Source organism: Conger conger, chromosome 16, assembly GCF_963514075.1.
Source record: "Conger conger chromosome 16, fConCon1.1, whole genome shotgun sequence".
Classification (NCBI taxonomy): Eukaryota; Metazoa; Chordata; class Actinopteri; order Anguilliformes; family Congridae; genus Conger; species Conger conger.
Genome location: NC_083775.1, coordinates 15,778,169 through 15,789,204, shown reverse-complemented (window position 1 = coordinate 15,789,204; position 11,036 = coordinate 15,778,169). Strand labels below are relative to the sequence as shown.

The 11,036-nt window shown below is 48.3% G+C and overlaps 1 protein-coding gene across 1 annotated transcript; it reads right to left on the bottom strand.

Annotated features, from left to right (window-relative positions):
- Positions 1 to 568: 568 nt before the first annotated feature.
- LOC133114601 (RNA-binding protein with serine-rich domain 1) lies at positions 569 to 7,030 on the bottom strand. The gene is made up of 7 exons (XM_061224126.1): positions 6,885 to 7,030; positions 5,999 to 6,154; positions 4,775 to 4,966; positions 4,447 to 4,552; positions 3,541 to 3,694; positions 2,652 to 2,793; positions 569 to 1,750 (listed from the first exon to the last, which is right to left on the bottom strand). Coding segments are annotated over exons 1-7 (858 nt in total). The 5' UTR covers positions 6,887 to 7,030; the 3' UTR covers positions 569 to 1,644.
- Between the last annotated feature and the right edge of the window lie 4,006 nt (positions 7,031 to 11,036).

Sequence of the window (11,036 nt, the reverse complement as noted above, 5' to 3'; positions counted from 1 at the left end):
TCCAGAATGCTGCTGCCTTCCGAAACTCGAAGACACCCAGGTTACTTTTGAATGTTCCTCACAGGCTTCTAGGGTTCTAGCTTCTGGCTTCTAGGGTTAAGTTGCATGTTAACTTGAAAAAATGTTTTGCAGTTGGTGAGGCTTGTGCCTTGTAAGTGGCACTTCCATGATACTAACTTTGCCCATCTCTCTCCCTTGATCAATTTGCTTACCGCATAAAAATAAAAAATTGTGAATTGCCACTTGGCCACCCGTAATAGTTTTGCATCAAAACATCCCGCCTACCGTAACGATTAGCATACTGGTGGCATTTATGTGGACACAGACCGCCTCAAACATAGCTCGTATGGGTTAGCATGGAGGGCTGGTGTTTAGGGTGGGCTTCTTACACTTTCAAACGACTAGAGTATCTCTACACAGAGGTGACAAATTTTATCACTCTAAATGGCAAGCAAAATGCATGAAAACATCTTACTGTAACACACACACACACACACACACACACCTTTGATTATATCTCTGCAGTTTCCACCAATTACCAAGTGTATGAAGAGGCGACCAAATCCCATTGACGTTTCAAATTTTACCTACTTTTATTTTCAAAACTCAATTTTAAAAAAAGCAGTGTGGAAAAATGACATGTCCCACAGAGGGAAGGTTAGCCTAAGCAATGACATTTTACACGCCTATATGTACAATGCACAAAATACAAGCGGCTTCACAACCAATGAAAAACTCCTTTAATAAAACCTGATTGGGTGAGGAAGGGGAAGGGGGCAGAAAAGGGGAACAGTTCAGTGGGTCTCCACTTGAGCCCTTAGTCACAGTCCACTTTTGGGAGCTTTTGATATTTCAGTTTTAGTTAATTGATTGGCTCACAGTTTCTGGGTGCAATAAAAGATATGTTGGACACTGACAACCTGGCAGCTTTATAATTGTTGGTACAGGGGCTTTGGGGGCTTCCTGGTCCAGTTCCAGTAACACCAAACGAAGCTCACACAGAAACATTAAGGAGTTGGGGTGCATTTTCTGTGTCAAAGAAAACAAACCCCTGAATGTCCCGGTGCCCATAACTGTAATTCCTGCAGGCCAGAAAGCATCTCAACTATCCTACATCACACACAAAAACTGTCTGGGCTACAACAGACACCGAAATATAATCTTAAACTCCAGAACTAACCCTTCAATATAGCAGAAATCTGTGAAGTAAGGTAATGCAAGAACAGAGGAGGGGGTGAGAGAAATAAAAAAATAAGATTTAAAAACCAGCAGAGGATCAAAAAAAATAATAAAGCAGAGAGAGAGAGCTGTGTGTGGGGTTCCACATCACACACGGGGCCTCGTAACTCAAAGGCTGGGGTTCCACACCACCCACAGGGCCTCGCCACTCAAAGACTGGGGTCCAAATCAGCGTTGTCCTTTCACTTCGACTTACACTTAAACGCAATAGGGATTCATCTGTTTCAGGAACAGAGCTAAACTTGGCTTTGTGAAGAAAAGTAACGTTTGTATTACTTGCCAAATCAAAGTGAAGGACAACTGTTGATCAAATACAAGCCAAAGACAAAAGGAAGGAGGGAGAGAGTGATGAAGGATGGAGGAACTGGGGCTCTCTTGAGTGTGGAGGGGACCGGGGCGGCCCCTCTACCGGGACGAGTTGGAGCTGGAGCGGGACCGGTGGCGCCGTCGCCCGGGGGAACGGGAGCGGGAACGCCGCCTGACCGGAGAGCGTCGCCGCGGCGACCGGGACCTGAGGAGAGAGGGAGAGGGAGAGGGAGAGGGAGAGAGCGCGCGAGTCAGGCAGCTGAAATCAGGCTTCTTCAAGCTCACCTTCCTGGTCATGCTGAGACATGGCCCTCACCAGTGCCACTGCGGTCGGCTCCAGTATAGGTCACTCAGACCCGTTGTCAACGTAAAGTCGCTAGCGCATTTGCGGTCAATGATCAATTATCCTACACACTTAGTGGAGGAACCGCTTCCCTCCTGCAGTCTGGCTCCGAATTTTACGACATGGCGATATACAACTTGAGTTCCACAGTTTAAGCGCTTTTCATAAGCCCATGGATAGTCAGTGGGTGACATAACAGGCACTTGGTCCATATGTTTTTCTAGTTTATGGAGCGAGTGTTTCACTCCCCAACCCACTGACACTAGTTACCCATTACACACACCCTTCCCCAATAGACCAGCATTCACAAATCCTTGCTGTAAACGCCAACAGGGGACGAACAAGATGGATACGAGGTTGCCTACAAGTACTTCAGCATCAAAGGAGTATCAGTGAAAGAACACACTGTGACCGCGTGCAGTCTTTCGCTGGGTTTTACGGTCTCTGTGATCAGATCGAAAAGACCAACCAATCCCCCGCCGACATCTTCCGTTTCACTTTTTGCACAAAATGAGCACACAAAATGTCGGCCCCTTTTTGCCTCAATGCGGAGTGGGTTATTCTCCCAGAGCAGGAGGGCCGTGAGAACACTGCTTACACTCAGCCCTCCGTGCTGCGACTCGGCACCTCTGCTTCAGAGGGGTAAAGACAGAGTAAGTGCAATTTGTCACAGTGCCTTCCGTTACCCCCCCCATGCTATTCCTTATGCCTGTCCCTGGCTTATCGGCCCTTTCTCCTCCAAAGCTGCGGGGGGCGCACTGACCTCCTCCTCATGCGGGGCGGGGTGCGGCGCCAGACCGGTGGGGGCGGGGGCATCCTGCGGGGGGGAGAGAGCCTGCGGGGGGCGGGGCGTATCCGCGGCGCCAGGACGGCGGAGGCCGTGATCTCCTGCCCGTCAATCTGACCTGAACGGGAAAGGGCGGGAGAGAGAGAGGGTGAGCACAGTAACCACGGCAACTCCCGTTGCCACGGTAACTTCTGTAACCGGAGCACCTCCTGGGGTTCAGGTCACAAACTTGGGTAAACTGGCACTGAGACGGGTCTCCCGGATACAAGAAAGTACGTGCGCACGCTGTGCCACAATAAACTTGTTACTTAACCTTATGCCTCACCCATACATACATAGTTCATCATTTTCCTCATGTAACATTAGTCACACGCCAAAACTTACCCTGAAGGATCTGTTTCAATCACATCTCTGAAGCTAGTGCTGCTCTAACGTCCATTTCAGCTCGTCTTTAACTGTGTGACCAACTTCTTACAGAACTAGCAGCAGGTAAAGGTTTATGCAAAACTAGGAATCAAAACAGACTACCATGTGGATTTCATCCCGTGTAAACGGTAAATGGTTGGGATTTATATAGCGCCTTTATCCAAAGCGCTGTACAATTGATGCTTCTCGTTCACCCATTCATACACACTCCCACACCAACGGCGATTGGCTGCCATGCAAGGCACCAACCAGCTCGTCAGGAGCATTTAGGGGTTAGGCGTCTTGCTCAGAGATAGTTCGACACACCCGGCAACCCTCTGACTGCCAGACGACCGCTCTTAACACCTGTGCCAATGTCGCCCCGTGTCCCTACGATGCTCAGAGCTCTGGGGTCTAGTGCACGACCTGGCTTAAGAAAAGCTTTTTATAAATCCCGTACCCCCATCCATGTGTTTGAGGGCCTTCTCTGCCTCGTCCGCAGTCTCAAACTCCACGTAGGCGAAGCCCTTGGAGAGGTGTGGGTGGAGCCTATCCACCGGCATGTCAATCATCTTGATCTTCCCGTAGGTGGCGAAAATCTCCTGAATGTGATCCTGCAACGAGACGTGTCCATTTCATTGGTTCAGCAGAATGTCAAATCAAATGCATTGTTGCAGTCGAATCCATTCATACAGACTGATGACCGGGCCATTAGATTAACATTGGATTTTATTCCCCTTGGTTGCCTCCCCCGCGATATCCAAGATAATCTTCAAATGCAACAGAGACTGATGTTGGAAAACAATCGGTCAAATAGCTGTAGTTCACCACCAAGTGGTTAAGGCACGTCATTGCAACCAAAAGATTACTGCCATGAAAAAACGGTCACTACTGGAGTTACAATACTGGACATAATCCCTTAGCCAAATAATTATATATACTTTATAGGAATTAAATTATTTTTAAGAACTACGGAACTTGTATATACTAAAAATATGGGCCTGCAGTACACAGAATCACAAAACGAGCAAACCAAATAAAAATCACAAGACTCTACAGACAGCACACAGCAATGCTGATATCTTACACAGATTCACGGGGTAGCAACATTCTTAAACTGCCGCTGATGCTATCAAAAGTTACAGAAACTATATGATAGATATACAGGCAAATAGACTGTTCGTACTGATCGGTCACTCCCTGAAATTTCTTGCATTTAACACACATGCAGAAATCATATATTTTAAAAATATTTAAATCGATTTTTTCAAGCATGTACAAACCCTGCTTTAGACACGTGTCCCACACATACGAGGTATTTAAAGTCAGTACTGAAAAAAGGTGAGTGCGTTGCTCATTCCGTTACCTTGGTAACATTCCTGGTGAGCCGGCCCAGGTGGATCTTGGTGGGTCTTGGACTTGGGCTCCTTCTCTTTCTCTCCTTCTCATCTCCCCTCTTCAGGGACTTGGACCTGAGCCAAAGGGGGAACCCCACAAGGTCACACAACAAACCCAAACCGGGATGTCTCTCTCTCTCTCACACACACACACACACACACACACACACACACACACACACACACACACACACACACACACACACACACACACACACACACACACACACACACACACACCTGAAAACACCCATGCGTCCAGTATACACATCATATAATTTTGTTTGTGCTGCGTACTTGGATCGAGAGCGGCGGCGGTTGTCGTGGCGACGGCGGTTGACGCTGGGCGAGCGGGAGGAGCTGGATGAGCTGGACGAGCGGGAGGAGCTGGAGGAGCCAGAATGGCTGGAGGCGGAGGACGAGCTGGAGCCGCTGGAGGAGCCCGAGCTGGAGCCAGAGCTGGTGCTGGAGGTGGAGCTGGAGCGGGACCTGCCGAAGGGTCAGAGGTCAGAGGTCAGAGGGGCGGGACTCCAAAGAGGAGGAGGAGGAGCCAAGGCAAAGACAGGATGTGAGCTCATTCTGCACGCCATTCCCGTTTAACTCCTTATGGGCGGATGTGACCTGCACGTTACATCTCCCTTAATGGGGTTACAGCATTACATCGACGCCAGCGTTGGATTTGAACATATGACCTTTTTTTTTCCAAGACACATGACCTTCGAAATGCATTTGCCTAAGTCCATAATGGGTTAAGAGAAGGTAACTAGATTCAAAGACTCATGTGTACACCTATTAATAAAAATGGTATAATATTTTGAGCACTGCCATGTCTACTATTAACTATTATGCTTTAATTACCAATAAAATGGTTGCCACACAAGCAAAATTAAAAAAATAGTGTAGTTGTTAGGACTGCTGCTAGTTTTGATAACTTCGCCACTACCAAAAATGTTGCTGCCTGTCAAGTTTCCAATGTAACCAACAGCAAAGTTTAATTCCCTTGCAAGTACATTCATTCTGTAATGTCCAAAATTATCCAAAGTGAAATATATTTCTAGCAAATACAGATCCGCTAAACTAGCAGTTGGGTTGCCCATAGCAGAAAATATTGGGCTGCCAAGAGTAGTTATTTGTTATTTTGGGTGAACTCAAACTTTCTAAAGGAAAGCTCGACCTGCCTTTTGAGCAAAGTGATGTATTTGTTGCATTAGCTACAATGGGGTGTTTGAATCATAGACCATATCGTTTGAATAAACTCCAGCTGCAGTTGTAGCTCAGTCACAACAGCAATCCTTCTGCATATTCTTGGGCGGATTCTTGTGTGAAAACAGGGACTACAGCAGGAAAACACTAGGGCTCATTGAGTGTGTTCCTTAATTCCTGATTGTGCTCATTTCAGATCTTTTGTAGCACTAGTTCACGAGTGGAAAATGCCCCAAGCCGATATGCAACTACTCCGTGCTCAAATCATTAAAAATTTTGTAATGAGCACTGCTCTTAACGCAAAGGCGGTTGTCTTACCTACTGCTGCTAGTACCAGCGGAGGCACTGCGACGCTTACGGCCTTTCTCTCTGCCTCTCTCCTTCTCCGCCCCCTCTTTGGTGCCCGTCTTCTCTTTCCCTCGATCCTTGGCCTTGTCCTCGGAACGATCCTTCCGTTTTGTGGGTGATGGAGCCCTGGCACAAAAACGTTATTATACATTTGTACACGGACTGCAAAACCCAATTATGTATTGTTGGAATTTCATAGTAGCCAACTGCCAGAAGCATATTTGCACAGAAGGGAGATAACGGCGTAAGCATTCTAGGCGGCAGACTAGCAATTTAACGTTGACATACAACATTCATTGATTCATGGTTGCGGTCGGCTAGGGTGTACACACTTTCGAAATAAACAACAAATACCTTTTCAGCTATATAATCTCACAAAGCAATTAAAAAGTATGTTCACACATACAAGTATCAACTTCCTAGCCCTCAAATGTTGTGCTAGCGAAGTAGCTAGCGAAGTTAGTTAGCTAGCTCGACAGGTAGCTAACTAGCTAACCAACTAGCATTTACAAGATTGCTTTTTAGTGAGATTCGCGCCAGTGTTTTTTCTACATTGCACTGGGTAACAATTTTAGTACATACCTAAAAATATGCACGAAACATTTCAGGACTGTGAAAATAACAAGCTCCAAGGCTACCAACCCATTCAAACACCATACAAACAGAAACAGTTTGCTTAGCTAAACAATAGCCAGGTTTAGCTAACAAACCAATTAAATCCACTACACATCGGTGCAAAATATTAATATAGCAAAAATAAAATATGTCTAAGATAACGGCTGATGTAATCGCAAAATTCAAAATACAACATATAATGCATGATTGTGATGGATTAAAAAAAAAACCAAACGCTTACATTTTTCTTTGCTCTCCAGAACGACGACAGCCAAATTTACCAGCTCAGTCGCAGAATGATGACGAAAAACACTGTTCAGTCAAACGACGTCATTATTTGTGCGCTGTTAATCGCATAGAAGTACGTTACACTGGTCCGTTTGTTTACATAAGATATTTTAGCGATATGCGTTTAGAATGTAAAGCAGTACAACTTACTTACACCGTATTAAGTAAGTTTTCTGAACGTTAATTTGCAATCACGTTGCCCAGGGATTATATATCTTGAGAGATGTTCCGGGGTCCCAGCATTATTTGCCTCCCGCAACGATAGTTCCCCATCCGAGTGACATTGGTGAGTTGACTTTACGACAAAGAAGTCAGTGGCTTATGCTGGCAAGAACTGTGTCAGTGTTTCTCGTTATATATTTAAGCTATAAAAGAGTGGAGAGTATTAATAATTTAATCATCTCAGTGTGGTCAAAACGACGTAGCTGATGGAGGCAGTTAGTAACTGCACTATTGTACAATAGTGTACGAATGTACACTATTTTTACCACTGCCCTCACAATCAGTTGCCATCTGCTAACAGTTAATTAACGTTGGATGTTTTCCGTCTATCCGAGAACCCTGAATGGCGTTGGTTTACCATCCAAAACAAGTCTTGCTACACGTTTTCATGTCTACATTTGGTTGAGCAACGTTACTGCCATCAAGGTTTTGGCTAACATCCGAGCAACAATAGTCCTCTTCATAAGAACTTTAGGAATATTCTAAGATTCCCTCCCGAGTCATTTACAGTAATTGTCGTTGTACTGTCAACAAAACTCGACGGTTAAGAAAATGAATCAATCCTCAAAATCAATTTATTGAGATTCATCCAGAACCACAATGTTTGGACATAGTTGTTTTTCCATCATTGTTAAAGCAGTCAACAATCACATTTAGGAAGTCAAAATTGATCTGACTGGGGTGACTGGAATCATCCTACTGGAATAAAGTCTTGCTGATGATCTTCATTGATTCATATAGGCTATGAGTAGTAGAACAACAAGCATGAGCCTTTCACCAGCCTTTCCAAATCCACCTCTCTGCATTTTTATGTAAGATCCTGCTTTGTGTTCCCCAGGGTGCCTCTGTGTCCGCTGAAGCCGGCGACGTTGGACTGAGGGGGGAGGAAGGCCCCTAGCTGGCCGGTGTTTGCGGGCAGCGCAGGTTCCTGCGGTTGCTGGGGCGACGATGGGTCGGCTCGATGACGCCGCGAAGAGCAAGGTGGTGGAGCTGCGGCAGGCCGGCCTGAGCTTCCGCAAGATCAAGGCGGTGCTGGAGCTGGAGAACATCAAGGTGTCCGCCCAGGCCATCTACCTCTTCCTGAAGGAGTTCCAGGGCAGGACCAGGCGGGAGGAGGCTGGGGCCGGGGCTGGAAGCGGGGCCGGGCCTGGAAGTGGGCCTGGGGCTGGAGCCACACAGGCAGGCGCGGCTGCTCCGGCGGAGGCGGGCGACGGGGCGGGGAGACAGACGGGCTGGGGCGACCAGCAGGTGTGGAGCCTCCTCCGGGACTCGTCCCGCGCCTCCGGGTACCCCTCCCCGCAGGACCCGGCTCAGCAGGGCGGGACCCCCCGGGGGGGGGGGAGGCCCTCGGGAGGAGCGGCTGAAGGCTCGGGCGGGGCGGGCGGGCCGGAGCAGCAGGGCAGGAGGAAGGAGGACGGAATCAGGATCGTCAGCGTCACCTCCCTGGCCCGCGGAACGCAGCACGGGGGCCCGCAGATGGCAGGGGGGGCGGTGTTCGTCGGGCCGGGCATACGCAGGAAACCGCCAATGTCACCGGCCTCCAGCGCCATTATGGTCGCGCGCAAGAGGCTGCTGGACAAGGCTCTGCTCCACAAAGCGCGGGTGAGCAGGCTGCCCGCTTCACTGTCTGACACGTAATCGCACACACCGATCCTGGAAATAAGCAGCCCGGATTCACTTTGGTGAGGATCAGGGACTCTTAAGGGCCAGTTTCACAGACACAGATTAACTGTAGTCTTGGACTAAATTGAGTTCTGTATGGAGAATCTCCTTTAAAAATGCAATTTTGTCGAGGAGTTGGCTTAAACTGAGTCTGCAAAACTGGCCCGAAAAAAAAACAAAAAGACACTGAAACTTCAACTTTGCGGCTAGGCACACACTTGCAGGGTATACTGTCCACACACAGGTTGTGCTTATACTGTGAGGACCTCAGAATAGCTGCATTCAGGATTATATCTACTGTGCATATATCTACATTATGGTAAAGATTAAGTAATTAAGGAGATTCTGGTGAAGTACCACACTCAGCACTATGTCTGTAGTGCATACATCTACAGTTCCCCTTGACTTTGACTTAGAAGTTGAAGCAGGGCTCAGTTTAAGTTTTCAGTTCAAATAAAAATGTCAGTTACTGCCAAACATATGATCATTTGTGAGAATAAAACTGAGCTAATGCCAAATGTTCAAATCGCAAAGTAGTCGTGGTAGTATTGCCCCCTAACCCTCCTCCACATTGTGGAGCCGTGTTATTCAGCCGCAGAGAAATCTCTTCTAAATCCCTCCCTACCATTTTGTCCTTTCTTGTCAGGTGAGAGAGATGGCCACGCAGCCAGGGCAGCAGGCGGGACAGCTGTATGGCCGAGGCCAGGCTTGTTTCCAGGGCAACGATGCCAGGAAAGTCACTGTGCTACCTCAGACCTCCACCCTCAGCCTGGCCTCTGCCAGACTCCCTCAGGCGGTGAGTTGCAGACTCGGGACCTGGTTATCCAAGTAAAATATCCGGCTGCATGCACGCGTAATTCTCGCAGAACAGAAATATGAAACCGAGTTGTAATAACCGTTTATACGGTAGAGGTCTGTAAGTATTTGAACCATGACACAATTTTAAAGGGCCCCAATTACTGCACAGTGCACTCGATATGGATGTACGTACTCTAATGAAAGCAGTCTGCACTTAGATTTTAGGGTATTTACATCTTTATGGAGTGAATCGTGTCAGAATTACAGCCCTTGAAAATAGTTTCACTGTCCAAATACTTACAGACCTCACGGTATAGGTGGTAGTTGGAGTTGTACGATACACCAGCTGTGAGATAAAGACACGAAAAAAAAAAAAACGGTTGAATAAATGCAGATATCACTCTTCACTGCAGCCGAAGAGGCCCAGAAATGTACAATCATCAAGAACTGTAGCAGTAAACAAGTATAAAATAGATAAATGAATAAAGGACTGTTTGGAGCAGCAGGTGGCTGGTGAGTGTTGTGACGTGCCCTGCAGTCTGGTCTGGACTCCGGACATGCTCCCTGCTCAGGGCTGGCTGCCCTGTTGGTCGGGGGTGCTGGCAGGGAGAGTCTGCACCAGCTGCACATGAAATCTGCCCCTCTAATAGCGCCTGAGGGCACAGCTTGACTGGAGGAGTGCAGAGGGGAATGTGCCCGCCGGTTTTCTCCCACTGAGGGGGGATGATGCAAGAATGAGACCGCAAATACAAGTGACCATTTCAGTTTGGGGAGACATTAAAGAAAAATCTGGAATAAAAATGGATTTGATTGTGGTTTAAGACAGAGTACATCAGAGTACATTACATTACATTGCGGGCATTGGGCAGGCAGTTTTATCTAAAGCGACTTTTTATTTTACACATAGTATCCATTTATACAGCTAGATATGTACTGAAGCAATTCAGGTTAAGTGCCTTGCTCAGGGGCAGCACAGCAATGTCCTACCTGGGAATTGAAGCTGCAACCTTCCTGACTGTAACCGATCCGTGTTTCTCTTCCACAGAGGGGGGGTATGGAGGCTCAGCCAGGCCACATCCTCCCCAAACGGACCCTCCAGCAGAGGGTGGGCCCGCCCACTCGCTCCCTGCAGCCCCCGCCCAGCATCACCGTCCGGGCGCCCAATCCCGCGCCGGCCCCCCCTGCTGGTCAGGGCCCCGGCGCCGCCCCCAGACCGCAGCCGCCCCGGAAGGACGCCCCGGGGGCGCCCCAGGACGGCGGCTGGAGGGGAGGGCTGCAGGAGCAGATGCAGGCCCTGGGGGCGGAGGTCCGGGGGCTGGGGATGGCGGTGAGGCTGATGGTGGAGCAGCAGAGCCGGGTGGAGCGGGAGCAGGCCCAGCAGACCCAGGTGCAGCGGCAGATCCTGAGCGCCCTGCAGGCCCTG

Bases quoted from the DNA above. Each gene is read 5' to 3' on its own strand.
- LOC133114601 (XM_061224126.1), bottom strand. The intron at 3,695-4,446 runs GTAACGGAATGA...GTCTCGTTGCAG, and splicing joins TCACCAGGAATGTTACCAAG to GATCACATTCAGGAGATTTT. The intron at 1,751-2,651 runs GTCAGTGCGCCC...CTCTCTCCTCAG, and splicing joins CCGCCCCGCATGAGGAGGAG to GTCCCGGTCGCCGCGGCGAC.